Source organism: Salmo salar, chromosome ssa04, assembly GCF_905237065.1.
Source record: "Salmo salar chromosome ssa04, Ssal_v3.1, whole genome shotgun sequence".
Lineage (NCBI taxonomy): Eukaryota > Metazoa > Chordata > Actinopteri > Salmoniformes > Salmonidae > Salmo > Salmo salar.
The window spans coordinates 3,131,775-3,159,011 of record NC_059445.1 but is presented as its reverse complement, the minus strand read 5'-3'; the positions used below and the strand labels follow the sequence as shown (position 1 = coordinate 3,159,011).

Sequence of the window (27,237 nt, the reverse complement as noted above, 5' to 3'; positions counted from 1 at the left end):
GACAATTTTTTGCTTCGCTGTGCTGCTCCCCAGATTGCAGTTCCACTGAGATGCATATTTAATTTGTTACTGGAAAAGGGGATGTTTGCAAATGTATGGAAGCATGCTTAACTTTGTCCTATTCCAAAAGACTGCAAAGAACCCGCTACTCCTGCCAATAGTCGACCAATTATTCTACTCCCTACACTCAGTAAGATATTGGAGGGTATTGTGAGTAGACAAATATGGGAGTACATGGAAAATAATGATTTTATTACAGCCAATCAGCATGCTTATCGCAAAAATCATTCCACTACCACTGCATTGGTTGACATGACTGACCAGAGGCTCAATGCTATGGATAATGGCAAGTTTGTGGGGGTACTATTTTTAGATTTCAGTGCAGCATTAGATTTAGTGGATCATGAGATAATTTTGACAAAATTAATGCATTATGGTTTTAAGGAGGTAGCATTGAATTGGGTACAGTCATATCTAACTGACAGGAAACAGTTCACCTATATCAATGGTTCATTTTCTTCCCCTCATGCTTTAAACTGTGGAATACCGCAGGGCAGCTGCCTTGGGCCACTTCTTTATTTAATATATACCAACGACCTTTCCTATGCCCTAGCTGAAACTCAAGCTACTATATTTGCAGATGATACTACAATTTATGCAGCAGGACAATCGGTTCAACAGGTACAGCAAGCTTTACAAGGAGATTTGGAGAATATTAGGGAGTGGGTTTGCCAGAATAAACTTGTTTTAAACACCAAGAAAACCAAAGTTATGTTGGTCTGTTCCACTAGGAAAAGGCCAAAACAGCATGGGATACAATTAAGTATGGGAGGAGTAAAAATTGAAGAAGTGGCAGAAACCAAACTATTAGGAGTGCAGCTAGACAACTGCTTATCATGGTCATCTCAAATAACTAATCTATGTAAAAAAATATTAAAACAGCATGCATAATCAGAAGGATAGCTAAATATTTACCAGGAAAAATTCTTAAGCAAATAACACAAGCTTTAATTGAGAGTCAAGTGAACTACTGTTCTGTGGTCTGGGGAAATGCATCATCAAGTGAAGTTAGGAGGCTGCAGATTGCCCAGAACAAAGCAGCAAGGATTGTTTTACGGTGGAGATATGGTTTTTCTGTTGCAGTCATACGCAATGTTCTTGGTTGGTCATCAATCGACAAGATAATTGAAAAAAACATGCTTATTTTATTTCATAATATACATCATTTAAAACGGCCAAGTTCTATTCACAATGGTAATCAGTTGGTAAGAGACAGACATTCCGTAAATACTAGGAATAGATTGTCCACCATCTATGCGTTACCCAGACAGAAAAGAGAAATAGGCAAAAGAACATTTCGATTTAGAGCAATAAAGAAATGGAATAAATTAACTGAGCAAATCAGAAACCTTTCAATATATAAATTTAAACATTATTTTAAAACAATTTAAATATAATACACAGAAATGTTGTGGGATTACAGTAGATGAAGAATTCATATTTTTTAGATTGATTACTTATTGGTTTATTATTATTATATTATGTATGTTTGTAATAGTGTGTTATATGTGAAATTGTGTTCGTATATAAATTGTATTTCAATATTTAAGGACTCTTGGAAGATTAGTCCAAATGGGGACTAAAAGAGATCCAAATCAAATCAAATCAAATCAAAAAATCCCAAGTTCATCGGGCCAGTCAATTATGCATTTCTGCAGTATTTTTGAGCATACAAACTCGTGATGGTAAATGCCTTATGAACCTGTCTTCGATGACAATCCATCAAGCTACTGTGAGGTCTACCTGTGTCGATTCTAAGCTTCCTGGAGCAACCGGAAGTTGTTAAAAACACCCTAAAGGTGTTTTGATATAACCAACCTACTGATTGTGAAAATCACTGAATTCAACCCTGTGTAGATCAGTCAATTCTTAACATAAAGACTTACAACTCAGGATTCTGTGAAAGCCTACTCCAACGACAACGTGTGTCGATTCTAAGCTTCCTGTGCCAACCGGAATTGCCTTAAAGTGGGGTCACAGTAGCTGTTTTGAAGGGTTAAAAAGTCACATCTTTCCAAAATGACGCATGTGTGACTAGGTAACCCTCATGAACTGTAAATCAGTCAGTTATCCCATCAGATTTGCAAAAAAACGAACACACACACACAGCTAGGACATAGTGACACAGTGTGGGGCTGAGAGACATACAGTGCCTGCAATAGTTACCTTCGTTCGAACGATCAAAGAACTGTCAGACCTAGAGCTCTGAAACTTTAGAAACCTGTTCTAGAGCTCAAGTCCATAGTGCACGGTGATTTATGTGGCTCTAGAAAGTTCTCAGACCGAGCAACAGCCTCGTACATTTGCAATATGTTCAATTCATTTTGACCATCACGAAAATGGCGACATTTAGAAATGTCCCAGAGTCGCAAGACTAGGTGCATTGAAACCGCCTTGGCCCATAGAGACAGACCCCAACGTTTCCGTCCGATAACTCATTCAAGGACCCTGTAGCAATGCCCTGAAAAAGTGGATTTTCAGAACCAATTAAGGTCGTTGCTCGGGCACCGAATGACCTATTGAGCCGAAACTTGGGATTCGGGATCGCCTCACATAGGCCTACACATAATGTAAGAGCTGGATCCACAGCTAGAACGTAACTATGTGTTTTGTGTTTTTTTATAGTTTAAACTGAAGGCGCTGTGAATTATGGGCCTGCTCTGATATATGTGATAGTTGGCTTTTAAACGAGTTGGAAAAAGTGGATTTGGTGTCAAATGGTATCAGTTTGGTACCATTAGATTTTAAACAGAGGTTGACATGCTTCGAAGTACGGTAATGGAATATTTAGAATTCTTTTGTCACGAATTGCTCCATGCTCGTCACCCTTATTTTGCCTTTAGGATAGTGTCTAGAACGCACGAACAAAACGCCGCTGTTTGGATATAACGATGGATTATTTTGGACCAAACCAACATTTGTTATTGAAGTAGAAGCCCTGGGAGTGCATTCTGACGAAGACAACAAAGGTAAGAACATTTTTCTTATAGTAAATCTGACTTTGATGAGTGCTAAACCTGCTGGGTGTCTAAATAGCTAGCCCTGTGATGCCGGGCTATCTACTGAGAATATTGCAAAATGTGCTTTCACCGAAAAGCTATTTTAAAATCGGACATATCGAGTGCATAGAGGAGTTCTGTATCTATAATTCTTAAAATAATTGTTCTGCTTTTTGTGAACGTTTATCGTGAGTAATTTAGTAAATTCACCGGCAGTGTTCGGTGGGAATGCTAGTCACATGCTAGTCACATGCTAATGTAAAAAGCTGGTTTTTGATATAAACATGAACTTGATTGAACAAAACATGCATGTATTGTATAACATAATGTCCTAGGGTTGTCATCTGATGAAGATCATCAAAGGTTAGTGCTACATTTAGCTATGGTTTGGGTTTATGTGACATTATATGCTAGCTTGAAAAATGGGTGTCTGATTATTTCTGGCTGGGTAGTCTGCTGACATAATCTAATGTTTTGCTTTCGTTGTAAAGCCTTTTTGAAATCGGACAGTGTGGTTAGATTAACGAGAGTCTTATCTTTAAAATGGTGTAAAATAGTCATATTTTTGAAAAATTGAAGTAATAGCATATCTAAGGATTTGAATAACGCGCCACAGGATTCAACTGGCTGTTGAGTAGGTGGGCGTCCCACCTAGCCCATAGAGGTTAAAAGATGGTGTTTACATCAAAAAGTTTGCAATGTCTTTTCTCCCCATAGGAATACATTGCCTATTCCCCTTAACCTCTATGGGCTAGGTGGGACGCTTTTAGACAGATCAAGTGTTTGATGATTGGAGCCCTGGTCCAACCTTTATGTTAATGTATTCATATATGCAAATACACCAGATGCATTTATGCAAATGAGGCACATATAATTTTCTTTCCTTAAAAAAATTCAATATACCTGATACAATAACAACATGTATATATATATATATATATATGAGTGCATTCTTACAATATATATATTTTTAAATTGTACAATAAAATTGTACAGTAAAACCTGAATTCACACCAAAATCTCTGAATTCCATTCATTATTGGTCCGTTCCAGTAAAATATTTTGCCCAAACACTAGGCATTCCCTGGAGCTGTTGTCAGAGGACAAACTAGGGTCCCCCAGCCACATCATAATTCACACGGACACAAACGACCTGAGGGCCCAGCAGGAATGGGTGGCAACAGCATTCAAATGAGTGATTAAAAAATCTTCTTCTACTTTCCCCAACACACAAGTAGTTATCTCCATCCTGCTACCATGAAAATACTTTCACGATGCCACCTTACAATGCGTGAATGCAAGCATTTCGCGAGACTCTGCCTCAAAACCTAATGTCTACCTGGCCCACCACTCCACTCTGGACTTGAACAGCCTTTGCAATCAGGTCCACCTCTACAAGGCAGTAATCCCAACGTTTGCCAGGACCCTGAAGGACGTCAACCTCAACCTCAACCGTAGCCCCAGCACGTCACACAGGAGCAACAGAGCAACGGGCAAAATCAAATCAAATCAAATGTATTGGTCACATACACATGGTTAGCAGATGTTCATGTGAGTGTAGCGAAATGCTTGTGCTTCTAGTTCCGACCATGCAGTAATATCTAACAAGTAGTATAACCTAACAATTTCACAACAACTACCTAATACACACAAGTGTAAAGGAATGAATACGAATTTGTTCATAAAAATATATAAATGAGTGATGGCCGAACGGCATAGGCAAGATGCAGTAGATGGTATAGAGTACAGTATATACATATGAGATGAGCAATGTAGTGTATGAGAACATTATATCAAGTGGAATTGTTTGAAGTGGCTAGTGATACATTTAATTACATCAATTTTACCATTATTAAAGTGGGTGGAGTATAGTCAGTATGTTGGCAGTATGTTGGCAGCAGCGTGACACCCTCCCAGACATGCAAAACTCCCTCCTGAAGGACCTGCACCGATAGAACCCACGCCAAGAGGACCTACACCCAGACCAGAGCATCACCAGCCACACCCCAACAAGCTAAGACCACCCCAAGCAAACCCTGGCCACACTCTATATAGCCCCCCCATATTAGACCTGTGCCCTTCCTGTCCACCCCATGCCCCCTGCCTCTGTGGCAAAGACCTCAACAGGCCTTTGGCCTAAAGAGCAGGAACCCAGACTTCATTAAATTAATTGGAAATAAGGACATTGTCATCCCACAAGAAACATGGTATAAAGGAGACAAACCCACTGGTTGCCCTCTAGGTTACAGAGAGCTGGTAGTCCCATCCACCAAACTACCAGGTGTGAAACAAGGAAGAGACTCAGGGGGTATGCTAATTTGGTATAGATTAGACCTAACCCAATCTATTATTAGTCAAAACAGGAACATTTTACATCTGGCTATAAATTCAAAAGGAAATGATCTCAACAGAGAAAAAAGTCCTCATGTGTGACACCTTTATCCCCCCCCTCAGACACACCCCTTATTACTCGTGAAGGAACAGGGGAATTACATACAGGACTGTTCAGACACACCCCTCATTACTGGTGAAGGAAGGGATGAATTACACACAGGACTCCTCAGACACACCCCTCATTACTGGTGAAGGAAGGGAGGAATTACACACAGGACTCCTCAGACACACCCCTCATTACTGGTGAAGGAAGGGAGGAATTACACACAGGACTCCTCAGACACACCCCTTATTACTGGTGAAGGAAGGTAGGAATTACATACAGGACTCCTCAGACACACCCCTTATTACTGGTGAAGGAAGGTAGGAATTACATACAGGACTCCTCAGACACAGCCCTTATTACTGGTAAGGATGGGAACATGAATGGGAACATATTGGCACCGCACGAATCGTACATCCTAATGCCAATACCACCCAATTTGGTCCACATTCATCCAAATCATATTGCAAATTTCATATGGCAAATGCCAAGTGTCACTCCCCCAAAATCCTATAGATGGCGAGCGCGCTCCACCGTGGATTTTCATATTGCAAATGTAACACAAGTCAACACCCAACAGGAACATTTAAAAAAATATTTTTGAAAACTTATCACCCATAATTTCTTTGGTTGTTTTTGCTTGTACCTAAGGCATATGTTTTGTCCATTTGCAATATGATTTCATAGGAAGTCAAAAGTGACTTTTTTCCCCTTTTTTTTGCCAAATGCCATTAGAAATGTCCAAATGAAATGTCCAGTTCTTCTTTTGTCAATTATACATGTATGAAAGTAATGAATGTGCCAAATCAGGATGTTTGTCCATTTGCCATGTACGATCATAGGAAGTCGGTTTCCAAACCCAAAAGTCAGTGAACCATGTCCAAATGGCATTCATACTGCCCAAATGATATATAGCCCTATGTTAAGCCATGAATCAACCTAGATGGTCTATTTGTCATGTATGATGAGGGAGAAGTGGGACTCTGTTGTTTTTTAACGATATTTTGAAAAAAGTCCAAAATGACCATTACATCACGAATTTCACATGCTCAAAAATACTGCAGAAATGCTTAATTGACTGGCCCGATGAACTCGGGATGGCCGGGCAGTAACTGTGGTTCCTCTCCATCGCTCGTTGTGTTGATTTCATCATGTCCATTTGGTGATGTTTTTTCACTGTTGAATCATATTGCAAATGCGCGTCACATTTGCAATATGTTTCAATGGGCATTTAGCATCACAAATTTGACATGCTCAAAAATACTGCAGAAATGCATAATTGGCTGGCCCAATATGTCTCTAAGCCCCACACTGTGTCACCATGTCCTAGCTGTGTGTGTGTGTGTTAGTTATTTTGCAAATCTGATGGGATAAATGACTGAATTACAGTTCATGAGGGTTACCTAGTCACACATATGAAGTTTTGAAATTATCTGACTTTTTTAACCCTTCGAAACAGCTACTGTTACCCATATTTAAGACACTTCCGGTTGGCACGGGAAGCTATAAGTAAACACATATCCTGATTGGGGTATGCTATTACAGAATCCTGAGTTTTAAGTCTTTACGTTAACCTCTATGGGCTAGGCGGGACGTAATCGTCCCACCTACGTAACAGCCAGCGTAATCCAGTGGCGCGATTTTCAAATACCTTAAAATAAAGTTATCTTTCTTCTCTTTCTTATGATGAAAGTGTCGAGACAGTGCGTTAAATCCCAGACTAAAATGTAGCCTTTGACAGGTCATTACAAGCATTTTCATGGTCGTAACGTTAACGTGAAAAAACGACAGGCACAAGCAAGAAAGAGTCTCGGTACTAAAATGAAATCGATCAATCCAGAGTAGTGGCGACCAGTCATTCAGGGCCTCACCTGATTAGCAAAAAAATTACATTTTTATAATCATTTATAAAAAAATGTTTTGCATGTTATTTTGCCGTTAGTTGATGTCACATTGTTTGAAAACTATGTAAATATATATATATATTGAGTTAACAAAGCCGCATACAAACATGGTCTCTTTGTTGAGTAAGGCAGCTCCAAAATGTAGGTGTTTCAGACCAGCTCCGTGCTTTCTATGGTGGAGGGCCAGCCAGCGGAAAATACAGAGCGTATCCAATGGTAATCTCTGTAGTTGCGCCGTGATTGGCTCAGTGTTCTGTCACTCATGGGGACACTATGAATCTACAGGGAGAGATACACAGTTCAAGCCCTCTTGGGTTCTGCCATAGATTTACATTAGAAGTGCCCGTACAAGAAGGCTCAAGGTCTTTGGCCACAGATAAAATGAGGTCAAATCACATTATATCTACCGTAGCTGTGATAATATGATTGGACTGATCATGTTACTTATAAAATCTTAGGTAGCAAGCAACACAAGCAGTCATCATCATGAATCACATCGACAATCTTCTGGCAAATCCTTTTCAATCCTTGTCATATGTAGATAGATTATTGATATAAGGTATTGGTGCTCATCACCATTGGACATAAACATTACACAACAAGTCAGGAAAATCACAAATTCAACAATCAGGGGCTAACTGCAAGCGTTGCAAAACAATCAATATTTTGCTTCTCCTGCCTGCTATTCGGTGGAGAGAGTGTTTGGTCCAACTCTGGGTTTAAGGAATTAAAACATCTGTCTGAAATGATCTCTTTTCCAAGCTTTAAAAGATAAACATTCACTTGCGACAACACGGGCAAGAAAAGGTTGACTATTATTATTAATATGTTAATCCAGCATGACTTCTGCAGCATTCAAAATCAATCAATCAATCAAATGTATTTATAAAGCCCTTTTTACATCAGCCGATGTCACAAAGTGCTGTACAGAAACCCAGCCTAAAACCCCAAACAGCAAGCAATGCAGATGTAGAAGCACGGTGGCTAGGAAAAACTCCCTAGAAAGGCCAGATCCTAGGAAGAAACCTAGAAAGGAATCAGGCTCTGAGGGGTGGCCAGTCCTCTTCTGGCTGTGCCGGGTGGAGATTATAACAGTACATGGCCAAGATGTTCAAACATTCATAGATGACCAGCAGGGTCAAATCATAATAATCACAGTGGTTGTAGAACTGGAAACTCTGAATTGGGAAATCTTAGACTTCAGCTCAAGACAACTGGGAACTCTGAAAAAAAATTGCACTGACTGGGAAAAAAGTTTTGAACAGTCATCCAACTAGGAATTCCAAACGGGGAACTCTTTCTTGAGCTCCGACCTGAAGATCACTGACGTCACGATTCAACTTCTTTTTTCAAGTTCCCAGTTGTCTTGAAAGCACATTTTATGACAGAATTTTGCACACAAGAAGGACTGCCATGCCACCTTCCTGTTCAAGTGAGCACAGCACAACATATAACCATGAAGAGGGGATACTATATAATGCTGTTGGGGCTGGAACCATGAAGAGGGGATACTATATAATGTTGTTGGGTCTGTAACCATGAAGAGGGGATACTATATAATGTTGTTGGGTCTAGAACCATGAAGAGGGGATACTATATAATGTTGTTGGGTCTGAACCATGAAGAGGGGATACTATATAATGTTGTTGGGTCTGTAACCATGAAGAGGGGATACTATATAATGTTGTTGGGTCTGTAACCATGAAGAGGGGATACTATATAGTGTCTGTTAGTTACAGACCCAACACCATTATATTATAGTATCCTCTCCTTGTAACCATGGTTGACAGGGACAGTCTCTTCCCTACATAAGGGACGCCGATGGCATTACCCGTATGGTTGATTAGTATGTCCTAATATTGCAAATGTTCGGTCCATTACTAGACGTCCGCGTGTGTTATTAAAATAGGCCGACGGCCTCAGGTCGTGCCCCAGGGCCGGATCTTCCAGGAAGTCATCAAATAAAATCTCTCTGACATTTGATTTCCGTTTTATAAAAGCTAAAAGTTTTGGTCATTATTCCGCTGTTCGGGAACATTCCACCAGATGGCGACTTATCGCAAATGGACAAAACAAATTCACATTTTTACATTTGCATTTCAGTCATTTAGCAGACGCTCTTATCCAGAGCGACTTACACTAGTGAATGCATACATTTCATTTCATGCATTTTTTTTCATTTTTACTGGACATGGCCGTTTCTCCTAAATGGAAAAGACTTCGAAGACAAAACTTGGTGAGCACAGGTTTGGCCAAATGGGCATTTAGCCCAGAAACAAGATGGCGTCGAGGCCTCAATGCTTTTTTGAGTTAAGGCCCATTTTCTGGGATTAAAGGTCAAAAATGGCAATATAGCGCTAATGTGACCGCTTCACGTCAAAGTACATGAACCTACGGTGTAAGGAAAAAAAGAACCAGCCATTTATCTATTGTAATTTACGAGAAATAATTCAATGTCCATTCGGTGATCGATAAAGAAATGTGGGTTTTTTCAAAAAAGTTATAGATCCAGTTGCAGAGTGTTCAGAAGAATCCGTTAACCTCACTAGTGTACGCTAGCGTCCCACCTGGCCAACATCCAGTGAAATTGCAGAGCGCCAAATTCAAAAACAGAAATACTCATAATAAAAATTCTGAAAACATACAAGTGTTATACATAGGTTTAAAGATAAACTTCTTGTGAATCCATCCATCGTGTCAGATTTCAAAAAGGCTTTACGGCGAAAGCATACCATGCGATTATTTGAGAACATCGCCCAGCAACAAATCATTACAAACAGTAACCAACCAAGTAGAAGAGTTACACAAGTCAGAAATAGAGATAAAATTAATCACTTACCTTTGTAGATCTTCATATGGTTGCACTCAGTAGACATTCATTTACTCAATAAATGTTTGTTTTGTTCGATAAAGTCTCACTTTATATCCAAAAACCTCTGTTTTGTTTACGCCTTTTCTTCAGTAATCCACAGGCTCAAACGCAGTCACAACAGGCAGACAACAAAATCCAAATTGTATCCGTAAAGTTCATAGAAACATGTCAAACAATGTTTATATTCAATACTTTTAGCCTAAATAATCTATAATATTTAAATCGGACAATAACGTTGTCAATATAAAAGGTAAACAAGAATGGCGTGCTCTCGGGATTGCGCATGAAAAAGCTCTGTGACACTTTAGGGTCCAGTCATTCAGACTGGTCTTACTCCCTCATTTTTCAGAACACAAGCCTGAAACAATTTCTAAAGACGGTTGACATCTAGTGGGAGGCATAGGAACTGCAATTTGAGTCCTAAGTCAATGGATACTGTAATGGCATTGAATAGAAAACTACAAAAATAACAAAATCCTATTTCCTGGATGGATTTTTCTCAGGTTTTCACCTGCCAAATCATTTGTGTTATACTCACAAACATTGTTTTAACTGTTTTGGAAACTTTAGAATGGTTCCTATCCAAATCTACCATTTATATGCATATCCTAGCTTTTGGGCCTGAGTAGCAGGCAGTTTAATTTGGGCACGCTTTTCATCCAAAATTCCAAATGCTGCTGCTCCCCTACCATAGTGAAGTTAAGGCGGGTTTCGGAGCTCTACGTGATTTCTGTGATTTTCGGAACTCACACACCCACACAGTCAATGGGGAGTGACACAGTGTGAGGCTAACAGACACATAGAGACTGCAATAGTTACCTTCGTTCAAACTATCAAAGAACCGTCAGACCTAGAGCTCTGAAACTTTATATACATGTTTTGGAGCTTAACCTCTTACATCTAGACGTTCCGCTAGCGGAACACCTGCTCCAATATCCAATGATAGGCGTGGCGCGAATTACAAATTCCTCAAAAATCCCCAAACTTCAATTTTTCAAACATATGACTATTTTACACCATTTTAAGACAAGACTCTCCTTTATCTAACCACACTGTCCGATTTCAAAAAGGCTTTACAGCGAAAGCAAAACATTAGATTATGTCAGCAGATTACCCAGCCCAAAATAATCAGACACCCATTTTTCAAGGACATTATGTTATACAATACATGCATGTTTTGTTCAATCAAGTTCATATTTATATCAAAAACCAGCTTTTTACATTAGCATGTGACTAGCATGTGACTAGCATTCCCACCGAACACTGCCGGTGAATTTACTAAATTACTCACGATAAACGTTCACAAAAAGCACAACAATTATTTTAAGAATTATAGATACAGAACTCCTCTATGCACTCGATATGTCCGATTTTAAAATAGCTTTTCGGTGAAAGCACATTTTGCAATATTCTCAGTAGATAGCCCGGCATCACAGGGCTAGCTATTTAGACACCCAGCAGGTTTAGCACTCATCAAAGTCAGATTTACTATAAGAAAAATGTTATTACCTTTGTTGTCTTCGTCAGAATGCACTCCCAGGACTTCTACTTCAATAACAAATGTTGGTTTGGTCCAAAATAATCCATCGTTATATCCAAACAGCGGCGTTTTTGTTCGTGCATTCTAGACACTATCCTAAAGGCTAAATAAGGGTGATGAGCATGGCGCAATTCGTGACAAAAGAATTCTAAATATTCCATTACCGTACTTCGAAGCATGTCAACCGCTGTTTAAAATCAATTTTTATGCCATTTTTCTCATAAAAAAGCGATAATATTCCGACCAGGAATCTGCGTTTAGATAAACAGAGAAAGGAAAAGAAAGCATTCGGTCGAAGCGGGCACGCGCCTAAGCCCATAGTACTCTGAGTGGCCACTTGCCAAAAGCGATAAAGTGTTTCAGCCAGAGCCTGCCTCGATATCGTTCAACTTTTTCCCGGGCTCTGAGACCCTATGGAAGACGTAGGAAGTGTCACGTTATTGCACAGATCCTGAGTCTTCAATAAAAAGAGCCAAGATGAAACATTACTTCTCAGACAGGCCACTTCCTGCTTGAAATCTTCTCAGGTTTTGGCCTGCCGTAGGAGTTCTGTTATACTCACAGACACCATTCAAACAGTTTTAGAAACTTTAGGGTGTTTTCTATCCAAAGCCAATAATTATATGCATATTCTAGTTACTGGGCAGGAGTAGTAACCAGATTAAATCGGGTACGTTTTTTATCCAGCCGTGTCAATACTGCCCCCTAGCCCTAACAGGTTAAATCGGGTACGTTTTTTTATCCAGCCATGTCAATACTGCCCCCTAGCCCTAACAGGTTAAAATGCTGTAAAATAGTCATATGTTTGAGAAATTGAAGTAATAGCATTTCTAAGGTATTTGAATAATGCGCCACGGGATTCAACTGACTGCGAGCGTCCCACCTAGCCCAGAGAGGTTAATGATGTGTTATTTACCTCGTCAGTCACATTCCAAACGTCGTAAATTGTTGGTTATCTGCACGAACCCAGTCTTCACTATGAGTCATCCATATATCAATTGTCTTAAAATCATTTATTTACTAATCTAAGTAATTCACAGAAATGCATAACAGTAGGTATCGTTACAAAGAAATGATAAAGGAACGTGCTCTAGTGGGCCAAAACCGGCATGGCGGCTTGTTAGACAAAAGGGGAGTGTGGGTCAGCTGAGAAGGCACTACAGAGTTGATAAATATTAACAATTGAAATGCTAATCGTTTGCACATGAACGCTCACTCATTCGGGAACAATTGCAATCAATATATATATTTATGCTCAGTGTGTCGTCGGGATCTTTGTTGGAGAGTTTGGTTCTGTTGGAGAATTTTGTCCTCGCGTTCTCTGTCTCTCTCATTTAGAATGGATATTTCAAAGTGACATTCATTAATGTCGTTATAGGATGGATGTTTCATCGGTCTTCACATTCAATGATACCAAATTCCTAGCTGCAGACTAGTAATTAATATCAAAGACTTGTTATTATTCTGTCGGTATCTATAGTCTAAGAGTTTAACCACGTGGTATGGTTAAAGTTCCGAATGAGGAATGCATGGTCAAACCTTGGCCCTCTCGTTCTCGATGTAAGCTGGTCTGGTGATAGAAACCCTGGGTGGGGGTTATATTCGGAATGACAGAAAAAGTCTGTCTCATGACGCCAGGTCCCGTCTGTTCATGGGGGCGTGCCGATGACTTGGTAAAACTCTAAACAGAAAATACAATTCTCTCACATTAACATCTTACAAGCATCCCAACATATTCCAAATAGCTTTATCCTTATTCATTAATTTTGTACATCCATTAGATGTAAATCTCACAACTGAGGCTATGATATAAACAGAGCCATGGTAATGTGGCCGTATTGTCTCTCATGAGTTTCACAAAAGTGTACCAAACGGACCAGTTCGTAGCTGGATTCTTCACCGATCTTTTATACCTTCTACAGAACATAAATGTCATTCGGTTCTCCAGTCCGGTGAGGTGGAAGAATTCCTAGGTTCTTTCTATGAAACCCACTCTCTCTGTATACTGTGGCCATGAGGCAGGACATTTTCTTAGGAATTTACGACCTCTCTCACAGGGCCGAGTAAGGGCTCCCCCTTACTCGGGGGATGGTGCATAGAAAACCCAAAGAGGGCAACGTCATGACACCGTGTTTTCTGTCTGTGCAAGTACATCTTGTTTGTTCAAGACTACCCGTGTTTAGTGTCTCAGCGCCTGCTTTTTCCAGTCTCTCTTTTCCGGCCCTCCTGGTTTTGACCCCTGCCTGTCCTGACTCCGAGCCCGCCTGCCTGACCACTCTGCCTGAGCCTGCCTGCCGTCCTGTACCTTTGCCCCCATTCTGGATTACCGACCTCTGCCTGACCTGACCCTGGGCCTGCCTGCCGTCCTGTACCTTGGCCCCACTACTCTGGATTATCGACCCCTGCCTGCCTTGACCCGTCGTTTGCCTGCCCCTGTTGTTACAATAAACATTGTTACCTCTACACAGTCTGCACATGGGTCGTAACTGAAACCTCATATATAGTACATTCACATTTTCAGTCTTAAAAGTGTCAGAGATTATATGATACAGCAGAGAGAACAGTCCTTCTAGACTCCATGTTAGATCAACTATTATTCAGTAGAGAACAGTCCTTCTAGACTCCATGTTAAATCCACTATTATACAGTAGAGAACAGTTCTTCTAGACTCCGTGTTAGATCAACTATTATACAGTAGAGAACAGTCCTTCTAGGCTCCATGTTAGATCAACTATTATACAGTAGAGTCTGACATTCTCTGTGTTTATCCACTCGTATGTATAGAATAATGCTGCTTTTCTAATAACCATCTTGGTTGGATTCATGCGAGTGACTGATTGACTGTACATGGGAGGAATCCACACTACACTGTCCATGCAATTCCTTAGTGCGCCCAGAACATTGTTCTGGGAACCCAAAGGAGTATCTCAGTTTCAAGGTAAGACGCCTGGTATGGTATCAGTCAGTCTCATGCAGGAACCAACCGTGCTTATAGGACTTGTTTGTGTCGCAGTATAAAGGGTCTCAAATCAAATCAAACTTTATTAGTCACATGCTCCGAATACAAGAAGTGTAGACTTTACCGTGAAATGCTTACTTACAAGCCCTCAACTAACAGTGCAGTTCAAGAAGAGTTCACAAAAACATTTAGCAAGTAGACTAAACTAAAAAGTAATAAAAAAAAAAATTAACATCAGCCTTGTATTGAGTCAGTGAACCTCGATGACTGAGATAATAAAGATTGATTCATTTCCTTTGAATTTGAGTCCTTAGAGGTGAATTTCCACAACAACAGACAGAAAAGTTATTCTGTTATCAGTTCATTGTATTGTTATTGTATATTTTTTGTTATTTTTATTATAATGTATTATACATTTGCATCGTAATATATTGTATGTACTTGACAAGGTAAATAGAATAAGCAGAAAATAGTTTACGATTGATAGTACTTATCATAATCCTATTTAGCAGTTGAGAGTACCGAGGATGAATCCTATTTCTCACAGATCCATCTGTATTGATGGGAACAGTCATAGTCCCACCATTCTCCTGTGTCTGATGACCAGGAGTAGAAATATACACAGTTCTCAGCTCTTCCACCATTAGGCTCTCCACTGTTCCAATACCTGTAGGAGAAACATTACATAGAATCAGGCTGTCTACTGTTCCAATACCTGTAGGAGAAACAACACATAGAATCAGGCTGTCCACTGTTCCAATACCTGTAGGAGAAACAACACATAGAATCAGGCTGTCCACTGTTCCAATACCTGTAGGAGAAACAACACATAGAATCAGACTGTCCACTGTTCCAATACCTGTAGGAGAAACAACACATAGAATCAGACTGTCCACTGTTCCAATACCTGTAGGAGAAACAACACATAGAATCAGACTGTCCACTGTTCCAATACCTGTAGGAGAAACAACACATAGAATCAGACTGTCCACTGTTCCAATACCTGTAGGAGAAACAACACACAGAATCAGGCTGTCCACTGTTCCAATACCTGTAGAAGAAACAACACATATAATCAGGCTGTCCACTGTTCCAATACCTGTAGGAGAAACAACACATATAATCAGGCTGTCCACTCTGAACCTACTACTCCAGACAGTGATGTCATAGTGACACAGAATTCATTAATGTCTTACTTTTTGGTCAGTGGTGTGTCGTCCACCCATTTCCAGGTCCTCTCAGAAACAGAGTCAGTCAGACCAATCCAGACATAGTTCTTTACCCCGCATAACCAATTGACTAATGTCTGTAGTTGTAGGAGAGAGACAACATTGTTAAAACATACCCATTACTGCTCGCTATCTCTATCACTCTTTTTCTCTCTACCTCACACACACACACCTGTTTCTCTTGGCTGTTGATAACCACCAGGTGTGCTCCTCTATTTCTGCAGTCCTGTCTGCTCTCCTCCCAGGATTTGTACTCAGTAGAGACGTAGTAACAACTGCTACCAAGCTTTTTCCATCCTTGAGGACACACTGTATGTTGAACATTTCTTGCTTTAGTCACTTTAATACAACATTGAATTAAGTATCAATCAGACACTCAAGGAAGACAGGGCACTATCTAATGGACGGTTTGGAAGCATCATTTGTCACGTCCTAACCAGTAAAGGGGTTATTTGTTATTATAGTTTTGTCAGGACGTGGCAGGGGGTATTTGTTTGATATGGTTCGGGGTGTGTGTGTTGGTAGAGGTGTGTTTGGTTTATGTATTCCGGGTTTTTTTGTCATTGTTCTATGTTGTGTTTTCTATGATCCATCTATGTTGTGTATTTCTTTGTAGGCCTGGTATGGCTCTCAATCAGGAACAGCTGTACATCGTTGTTGCTGATTGAGAGTCATACTTAGGTAGCCATGTTTTCACCTGTCCCTTTGTGGGAGGTTGTTCTTTGTACTGATGTGTCTACAAGACTGTTCAATCGTTTTTTTCTTGTTTTGTTTGTTACGTGTTCACACTAACAGTTAAGATGAGCACTCAACCCGCTGCACCTTGGTCCACTATATACACGACGAGCGTGACATCATTTTTCATTTAATATCAGTTAACTTCCTGTCTGTAAGTGACATGTGAACTGATACAGAGACTGTCAAACAGAACAGTCATGAGACAATTTGACTCACCTTTCTCAACTAAAGATTGTAGCTGGTCTCTCTCTCTGGTCAGGGAGTTGTATCTGGTCTGTAGCTGGTCCCTCTCTCTGGTCAGGGTGTTGTATCTGATCTGTAGCTGGTCCCTCTCTCTGGTCAGGGTGTTGTATCTGATCTGTAGCTGGTCTCTCTCTTTGGTCAGCGTGTTGTTGCTAGTCTGTAGCTGGTCTCTCTCTGCAGTCAGGTTGCTGTCGCTGGTCTGTAACTGGTCTCGCTCATTGGTCAGGCTGTTATAACTGGTCAGTTGGTTTCTCTCTGAAATAAGGAGATCATTGAACAAGGTAACAGTGGAAAAGTTAATCAGACATTACCAAGGTTGGGGTCAGTTGCATTCAATTCCAGTCAATTCAGGAAATACACTGGAATTCCAATTGATTTCCAATTTTTTGGAATTTAAATTTGGCTTACTTTCTGAATGGAATTGACTGGAATTGAAATGGAATTGAACCCTGGTTGTTACACAACTGATGATGAAGAATGTTTGAGTGAGAACATATCAAACTCACGGTAGAGTAACAGGCCTATGATCCCAGCCAGTATAACACACAGCAGCCCCAGACACACTGCAGCAGCTCCAGAGTATCTCTTCCACCACTGACAAAACCCTGAAGCACAAATGATTACCATAAGAACTTGCTATTTATCAGCGTTGTATTGGCGTCTGCTTTTGTGTCCATTTGCTCTTTGAATCAGTGAGGGAAATACACACGGAACAGAACACCAGACCTGAGTTCCAGAACCTCACATTTTATACTGCTTGACTTCCAGAACCTCTTACAGAATATCGCTTCGTAAACAACAGGTGTATGCTAATGCTGATTTACGGATCCTTTTCCAACAATGCAGAGTTAAAGATACAACATTTAAAAAAGTGTCACAATAAATAAGAACCCAGTGAATTAACAAAGAAGAATAACAAGTCAAAATAACATGGCTACAGTGCATTTGGAAAGTTTTCAGACCTCTTGACTTTTTCTACATTTTGTTACGTTACAGCCTTATTCCAAAATGGATTCAATTGATTTTTTTTCCCTCATCCATGAAATTGTCTTCATCAATCTACACACAGAGCCTTTTTGGTACAATGTTCACTGGTATTCGACCAGCAGCCAAACTCTTATGCTAGCGAACAGGTCAAGATTTCCTTCCTGACTGGCTGCCTCCGTGCAGCTCGGCCGGGCCCGTCTCTCTCCAGAGGAGAGGCAGCGGCAAATCAGCACTAGAAGCTGCCTGTTCTGTGGCCAGGTTGGTCACTTTGTCTCCACTTGTTCCCTGCGTCCAGCAAAAGTGGTGCTCAGCAGTAGTGGGGGATATACTGTTGAGCCAAATCGCCGGCCCATCTCCCCCCAGAACCCTGCTTGACGGCGCCCTCGCGTGGCAGAGCCAGGCTTTTCCTCTGCCTGCTCTCACTCAAATTGTCTACATTCTGCCCTTGCCCATGCCTTGTCTTTGCCCCAGTTCATTCCAGAACCTCCAGACCTGTCATCAGTTCCTCCAGTGTGTCACAATCTAGCTCCTGTGTTCAGCTAGCACCACGCCCTGTCTCTGCCGCCTCATCGGCCATACGACTGCACCATTGACCTCCAGCCTGGAGCTCCTCTCCCCTGTAGCCGGTTATATAACCTCTCTCGCCCCAAGCAGGAGAGGTTATGGAGAAGAACATCTAGGATTCCCTGGTTGCAGGACATGTCAGGCCTTCTTCCCCTCACGTGGGTGCTGGTGTTTCTTTGTAAATAAGAATGATGGGTCACAGAGGCCGTGCATTGACTTCCGTGGGCTGAATAATATCACAGTGAAGAACAAGTATCCTTTGCCACTCATCAGTTCTGCTTTTGCCCCGCCCTCCATGGTGCCACTGTGTTCACCAAACTGGACCTCCGGAATGCCTACCACCTTGTCCGCTTCAGAGAGGGGAACGAGTGGAAAACTGCGTTTAAAACACCACTTGGCCACTTTGAGTGTTTGATCATGCCTTTTGGTCTTACTAACGCCCCTGCTGGTTTCCAGAACCTGGTCAATGACGTGTTGAGGGACGTGATTGGACGCTTCATTTTTGTCTATTTTGATGACATTTAGATTTTTCTTAGGACCCTGAGGCTCACCAGCAACACTTTCACCAAGTTCTCCAACGGCTGTGGGAGAATAAGCTTGTTGTCAAAGCTGAGAAATGTGAGTTCCATGCTTCCTCTGTGTCTTTCCTGGATTATATTATTGGATCCCGCCAAGACATGGCAGTCAGAGTTGCCTGCGCCCTCTAACCTGAAGGAGCTACAGTATTTCCTGGGGTTTGCCAATTTTTACAGACGTTTCATCCGCAACTAGATGAGACAGAGGCAGCGTTCCTTGAACTCAATCACCACTTCACCTCCACTCCGGTCCTCACTCAGCCAGACCCAGAACTATAGTTCTTCATGGAGGAGGACGCCTCCGACAATGGGGTAGGTGCTGTTCCCCCTCTGATCAGAAGCTCCAAAAATGTGCATTCATTTCCCGTAAGCTCTCACCTGCAGAGAAGAATTTTGACGTCGATAATCAGGAACTCCTGGCAGTTAAGCTAGCTCTTGAGGCTTGGCATCACTGGCTAGAGGGCTCTGAACTCCCCTTAATCATGTGGACAGACTACAAAAATCTGTCCTACATTCAGACAGCCAATTTTCTGAACTCCCGGCAAGCCAGATGGGCCTTGTTCTTTGGTAGATTCAATTTCACACTTACTTATCGCCCGGTTCTAGGAATACCAAGCCTGATGCCCTGTCCTGCCAGTTCACCGCCGACAACACTGGTTCCGAACAACATTCCATTGTGCATCGTTGCTGTCGTCCCCTGGAGATCGAGTCCCGTATCCGCCAGGCTCAGCAGAACCAGCTTGACCCGACTCTATTTGCTCCCGATTCTGTTCGCTCTGATGTTCTTCAGTGGGCCATTCTACCCGCCTCACCTGTCACCCTGGTATGAACCGGAACCTCGCATTTCTGCATCAGTGCTTTTAGTGGCCCACCATGGAGAGAGATGCCCGGGAGTTTGTCCCAGCCAGCTCGGTCTGTGACCGGAACACAACCTCCACTAAACCCACTTCCGGTCTGCTTCACTCTCTTCCCATACCCAGTCGCCCCTGGTCAAACATAGTTCGGGACTTTGTCACTGAGTTCAATCTTGGTTTCATCAGACCAGAGAATCTTGTTTCTCATGGTCTGAGAGTCTTTAGGTGCCTTTTGGCAAACTCCAAGCGGGCTGGCATGTGCCTTTTACTGAGGAGTGGCTTCCGTCTGGCCACTCTGCCATAAAGGCCTGATTGGTGGAGTGCTGCAGAGATGGTTGTCCTTCTGGAAGGTTCTCCCATCTCCATGGAGGAACTCTAGAGCTCTATCAGAGTGACCATCGGGTTCTTGGTCACCTCCCAGACCAAGGCCCTTCTCCCCCGATTTCTCAGTTTGGCCAGGCGTCCAGCTCTAGGAAGAGTCTTGGTGGTTCCAAACTTCTTCCATTTAAGAATAATGGAGACATTTGTATTCTTGGGGATCTTCAATGCTGAATTTTTTTATGGTACCCCTCCCCAGATCTGTGCCTCAACACAGTCATGTCTCGTACAACTACGGACAATTCCTTCGACCGCATGGTTTGGTTGTTGCTCTGATATGCTCTGTCAACTGTGGGACCTTTTATAGACAGATGTGTGCCTTTCTAAATCATGTTGAATCAATTGAATTTACCACAGGTGGACTCCAATCAAGTTGTAGAAACATTTCAAAGGATGATCAATGGAAACAGGATGCACCTGAGCTCAATTTTGAGTCTCATAGTAAAGGGTCTGAATACTTATGGAAATAACGTATTTCTGTGTTTGTTTTTGTAATAACTTTGCAAAAACGTCTAAAAACCTGTTTTTGCTTTGTCATTATGTGTCACGCTCATCGTTAGAAATGGCGGACCAAAACGCAGCAGGTATGTGTATACTCATCCTACTCAAAAGAAGGAAAAACCAAACAAACACGTATACAAAAAATAAACAAAACGATGAACGACAAAATGACAGCCTTGAAGGCAACACAGCAATCCAAAGACAATCTCCCACAATTAGACAAACAACACACCCAACTAATATAGGACTTCCAATCAAAGGCAACACCACACAGCTGCCTTCAATTGGAAGTCCACCCCAATTAACCAAACATAGACATACAACTAACTAGATAACACATAGAAATACATAAACACAGACCATAAACCAAAAACCCGGAAATACTAAATCAAACACCCTATTTTCCAAAACACCACCCCGAACCACATAAAACAAATACCCTCTGCCACGTCCTGACCAAACTACAATACCAGTTAACCTTATACTGGCCAGGACGTGACAGTACCCCCCCCCCCCCCCTTAAAGGTGCTAACCCCGGAAGCACCTTAACAAAATAACCCTAAGCAACACCAAAAAAGAAAAATTCCCCCCTACTAAAGGGAGGGAAGGGAGGGTGGCTGCCGTCAATGACGGCACTGTGCTACACCCCCCCCCTCCCCAACCCACCTATCTCTGGAGGTGGCTCCGGCTCTGGCCGTTCCAGGCTGTCGGGGCAGTCTGGCAGCTCGGGACAGTCTGGGCAGTCTGGCAACTCGGGACAGTCTGGGCAGTCTGGCAACTCGGGACAGTCTGGGCAGTCTTGCAACTCGGGACAGTCTGGGCAGTCTGGCAAATCGGGACAGTCTGGGCAGTCTGGCAACTCGGGACAGTCTGGGCAGTCTGGCAACTCGGGACAGTCTGGGCAGTCTGGCAACTCGGGACAGTCTGGGCAGTCTGGCAACTCCGGCAGTTCAGGGCAGTCTGGCCACTCCGGCAGTTCAGGGCAGTCTGGCCACTCCGGCAGTTCAGGGCAGTCTGGCCACTCCGGCAGTTCAGGGCAGTCTGGCCACTCCGGCAGTTCAGGGCAGTCTGGCCACTCCGGCAGTTCCGACGACTGTTGACTGGCGGGCAGCTCCGACGACTGTTGACTGGCGGGCAGCTCCGACGACTGTTGACTGGCGGGCAGCTCCGACGACTGTTGACTGGCGGGCAGCTCCGACGACTGTTGACTGGCGGGCAGCTCCGACGACTGTTGACTGGCGGGCAGCTCCGACGACTGTTGACTGGCGAGGCTGGGTTTACGCACTTGAAGGCTAGTGCGGGGAGCGGGAACAGGACGAGTCGGACTGGGTTGACGCACTTCCGGGTCCGCACGAGAGACAGGAGCTGGAAACCCAGGGCTATGGAGGCGCACAGTCGGTCTTGATCTTACCTCCTGCACAACCCGTCTTGGCTGGATGGAACTAGTAGCCCTGTACGAGCGGGGTGCTTGTACAGGGCAGACTGGGCTGTGTAGGGGCCTGATGGTAGCCGTGCGTAGAGCGGGAGTTGGGTAGCCTGGTCCTCGGAGGCGTACCGGCGACCAGATGCGCTGCGCAGGCATCCTCCTACCAGGCTGAATGCCCGCTCTAGCACGGCACCTGCGAGGGGCTGGAATAACGCGCACCGGACTGTGCGTGCGTATGGGTGAGATAGTGCGCTCCTCAGCGAAACATGGCGCTCTCCACCTCATACGCTCCTCCATATAACCACGGGTAGCTGGCTTCCGGCTCTTCCTAGGCCTAGCCAAACTACCCGTGTGCCCCCCCAAAAAAATGTATTGGGGGTGCCTCATGTGCTTCAACGCCAGTCTTGTTCCTCGGAAACGTTCCCGGTCCATGCCAGCCTTACTCCTTTCCTCTCTCTCGCTTACCACCTGTCCCCATGGAAGGCGATCTTTACCGGCTTGGATCTCCTCCCAAGTGTAGGAGCCTTTTCCCTGCAAGATCTCCTCCCAAGTCCATCTCTCTCATTTGTCCAATTCGAAATTCCTCTGCTCCTTCCTCTGCTGCTTGGTCCTGGAATGGTGGGAGATTCTGTCACGCTTATCGTTAGAAATGGCGGACCAAAACGCAGCAGGTATGTGTATACACATCTTCTTTATTTAACGGAAAAGAAGGAAAAACCAAACAAACACGTATACAAAAAATAAACAAAACGATGAACGACAAAATGACAGCCTTGAAGGCAACACAGCAATCCAAAGACAATCTCCCACAATTAGACAAACAACACACCCAACTAATATAGGACTTCCAATCAAAGGCAACACCACACAGCTGCCTTCAATTGGAAGTCCACCCCAATTAACCAAACATAGACATACAACTAACTAGATAACACATAGAAATACATAAACACAGACCATAAACCAAAAACCCGGAAATACTAAATCAAACACCCTATTTTCCAAAACACCACCCCGAACCACATAAAACAAATACCCTCTGCCACGTCCTGACCAAACTACAATACCAATTAACCTTATACTGGCCAGGATGTGACATTATGGGGTTTTGAGTGTGGATTGATAAGAAAAAATGTGTATTTAATACATTTTAGAATAAGGCTGTAACGTAACAAAATGTGGAAAAAGTCAAGTGTTGTGAATACTTTCTGAATGCACTGTATGTACAGGGAGTACCAGGACCAAGCTGATGTGTAGGGGTACGAGGTAATAGAGGTAGCTATGTACAGGGAGTAACAGTACCAAGCCGATGTGTAGGGGTACGAGGTAATAGAGGTAGCTATGTACAGGGAGTACCAGGACCAAGCTGATGTGAAGGGGTACGAGGTAATAGAGGTAGCTATGTACAGGGAGTACCAGTACCAAGCTGATGTGAAGGGGTACGAGGTAATAGAGGTAGCTATGTACAGGGAGTACCAGTACCAAGCTGATGTGTAGGGGTACGAGGTAATAGAGGTAGCTATGTACAGGGAGTACCAGTACCAAGCTGATGTGTAGGGGTACGAGGTAATAGAGGTAGCTATGTACAGGGAGTACCAGTACCAAGCTGATGTGTAGGGGTACGAGGTAATAGAGGTAGCTATGTACAGGGAGTACCAGTACCAAGCTGATGTGTAGGGGTACGAGGTAATAGAGGTAGCTATGTACAGGGAGTACCAGTACCAAGCTGATGTGAAGGGGTACGAGGTAATAGAGTTAGCTATGTACAGGGAGTACCAGTACCAAGCTGATGTGAAGGGGTACGAGGTAATAGAGGTAGCTATGTACAGGGAGTACCAGTACCAAGCTGATGTGAAGGGGTACGAGGTAATAGAGGTAGCTATGTACAGGGAGTACCAGTACCAAGCTGATGTGTAGGGGTACGAGGTAATAGAGGTAGCTATGTACAGGGAGTACCAGTACCAAGCTGATGTGTAGGGGTACGAGGTAATAGAGGTAGCTATGTACAGGGAGTACCAGTACCAAGCTGATGTGTAGGGGTATGAGGTAATAGAGGTAGCTATGTACAGGGAGTACCAGTACCAAGACGATGTGAAGGGGTACGAGGTAATAGAGGTAGCTAGTGCCTTCAGAAAAGTGAATTTTTCCACATTTTGTTGTTACTGACTGAATTTTAAATTATGTTTTGTCACTGACCTGAACACAATATCCCATAATGTCAAAGAGGAATTATGTTTTTTATATATATATATTATATGAAATGAAAAACTGAAATGTTTTGATTCAATAAGTATTCAACCACTTCAACCTAAATAAGCTCAGGAATCATTTGCTAAACAAGTCACATAGTAAGTTGCAATGAATCACTGTGTGTGCAATTATAGTGTTTAACCCTCTAGAGTCTAAACTGGGAGAGGGTCTGAGCCGGGGGAGGGTCTGAGCTGGGGGAGGGTCTGAGCCAACATATGCAATTGTTTTAAGATGGTCATACCAAGAATTATTTAGCTATTTGATTTAGAATTTTAAGACACATTAAAGTATTAAAAAAAAATGTGAAAAAAAATGATTGCATGAAGCATTGTATTTGGCATTTCTAGTATTAGCCAATAGAAACACACTGAATAACAGATTCACTACATGGAACAACAGATAGTCCCCAAAAATATCAAAAGGAAGTTTGTTCTGAAGTGTCTGTCCTATATCTGAGAGATATTAGAAAGATCAGGAAACATTTTATTAATATTTTTTACATGTATTTATCCCCTTATTTTAGGCACTAAACTATCTCCATATATACGTCCATAAATGTTTTAAACTGGTACTGGGGACCTTCAGAGTCTTGTGAGGCTTGTAGACGTCCTAAATGGAGAACCCCATCACGTTTGTGAGAGTCTCATCTTTCAATAGAGGGGTTATAATAGTTTGTAGGCCAAACCGTTCGGACGCTACGTAAGATTTTGAGAGAAGACCGATTTTCAGTATGTCTCATGGTCTGACAAACATCGCTCCTTCTCTGCCACATTTCACCACATATACGGAAGGGTGATATCTGAGGATGGATCAACATTGTAGTTACTCTGCAATACTAACCTACTTGACAGAGTGAAAAGGAGGAAGCTTGTACAGAATAAAAAATATTCCAAAACATGCATCTTGTTTGCAACAAGGCACTTAAGTAATACTGCAAAGAAATGTGGCTAAGCAATTCACTTTTTGTACTGAATACAGGGGGGCAATCCAACACAACACATTACTGAGTACCTCTCAATATTTTCAATCATAGTGGTGGCTGCATCATGTTATCGGTATGCTTGTAATTGTTAAGGAATGGGGAGTTTTTCAGGATAAAAAAATTCTAGAACGGAGCTAAGCACAGGAAAAATCCTAGAAGAAAACCTGGTTCAGTCTGCTTTCCACCAGACAACCTACAACACAAGGCCAAATCTACACTGGAGTTTGCAGAGTTACAGTTGTGATCTAAATATGCTTGCAAATCTATGGTAAGACTTCAAAATGGTTGCCAAGCAATGATCAACAACCAATTTGACAGAGCATGAAGAATTTTGAAAAGAATAACTGGCAAATATTGTCCAGGTCTACAAAGCTCTTAGAGACTCACCCAGAGACTCACAGCTGTAATCGCTGCCAAAAGGGATTCTAACATGTATTGACTCAGGGGTGTGAATATTAATTTAAATGAGAAATGTCTGTATTTATATTTATGTGTGTGTGTGTGTGTGTGTGTGTGTGTGTGTGTGTGTGTGTGTGTGTGTGTGTGTGTGTGTGTGTGTGTGTGTGTGTGTGTGTGTGTGTGTGTGTGTGTGTGTGTGTGTGTGTGTGTGTGTGTGTGTGTGTGTGTGTGTGTGTGTGTGTGTGTGTGTGTGTGTGTTTGTGTGTTGGGGTGTAAGTGTGTGTGTGTATGTCTAGCATTATAACAGGATAAACTGTACCTGAATGTTGATCACCCACTCCATCCTTCTTGCAGGGCTTTATGGGTCTTTGATTGGCATATATACAATCATCAATATCCATGGTATTTATTTAATTAGGTTATTTGTCTTCAACTCGTAACTGCTAGTCTTGTAACTTCTGTTGTAACTTCTCCTGCTGTAACTTCTACTGTTGTAACTTCTACTGTTGTAACTTCTACTGTTGTAACTTCTACTGTTGTAACTTCTACTGCTGTAACTTCTACTGTTGTAACTTCTACTGTTGTAACTTCTACTGCTGTAATTCTACTGTTGTAACTTCTACTGCAGTAACTTCTACTGTTGTAACTTCTACTGTTATAACTTCTACTACTGTAAAGTCTACTGCTGTAAAGTCTGCTGTTATCTCAGTTGTAGGTTTGTGTCTGTTCTCTGCACAGCTGGAGCCTCTGTGTGACTCAGTCTAATGTAAGAGACAGTTTTAACTGTCAACCTCATTAAAGGGGAAACTGTCTAACCAATAGTATGACACTAACCACCACCATGTGACGACAGACTTATTTTCAGAAAACCACGTTTGTTTCTCACAGTGAAGATTAGTTTGTATATTTAGTTTATATTAGTTTAGTTTACCACAGTGTAGATTAGTTTGTATATTTAGTTTATATTAGTTTAGTTCACCACAGTGTAGATTAGTTTGTATATTTAGTTTATATTAGTTTACTTTACCACAGTGTAGATTAGTGTGTATATTTAGTTTATATTAGTTTAGTTTACCAGTGTAGATTAGTTTGTATATTTAGTGTATATTAGTTTAGTTTACCACAGTGTAGATACCTTTTACCATGTGATTAAAGAATTGAAGTGACAATATATTTACATGGAGTAAAATGGGACCCTGTGAATTCACACACACATCACAGAGCATGACTGTAGTTCTGTGAGGTTATGTATCACTACACAGTGGATTCTACTAATCACAGCTTGATGATGAAGAGTTAATTATTATCTTTGTATTGTTGTGGCAAAAACTAAAACATGC

At 42.1% G+C, this 27,237-nt stretch overlaps 2 protein-coding genes across 5 annotated transcripts in view; both read right to left on the bottom strand.

Moving 5' to 3' along the window:
* LOC106610424 (C-type lectin domain family 4 member M) overlaps positions 1-27,237 on the bottom strand; it is a 103,922-nt gene that overhangs the window by 36,464 nt on the left and 40,221 nt on the right. The gene's annotated exons all lie outside the window — the stretch shown is intronic.
* LOC106564336 (CD209 antigen-like protein E) lies at positions 14,837-26,466 on the bottom strand. Its single transcript, XM_045716312.1, has 6 exons — positions 26,217-26,466; positions 17,488-17,586; positions 16,955-17,236; positions 16,173-16,309; positions 15,968-16,077; positions 14,837-15,438 (listed from the first exon to the last, which is right to left on the bottom strand). Exons 1-6 carry the CDS (start codon positions 26,296-26,298, stop codon positions 15,306-15,308), a joined length of 843 nt encoding a protein of 280 aa, XP_045572268.1. The 5' UTR covers positions 26,299-26,466; the 3' UTR covers positions 14,837-15,305.

Coding starts and splice junctions, on each gene's coding strand:
- LOC106564336 (XM_045716312.1), bottom strand. CDS start 26,298: ATGGATATTGATGATTGTATATATGCCAATCAAAGACCCATAAAGCCC. Junction 17,237..17,487: donor CATAGGCCTGTTACTCTACC/GTGAGTTTGATA, acceptor TCCTTATTTCAG/AGAGAAACCAACTGACCAGT. Junction 16,310..16,954: donor ACAATCTTTAGTTGAGAAAG/GTGAGTCAAATT, acceptor TTCAACATACAG/TGTGTCCTCAAGGATGGAAA.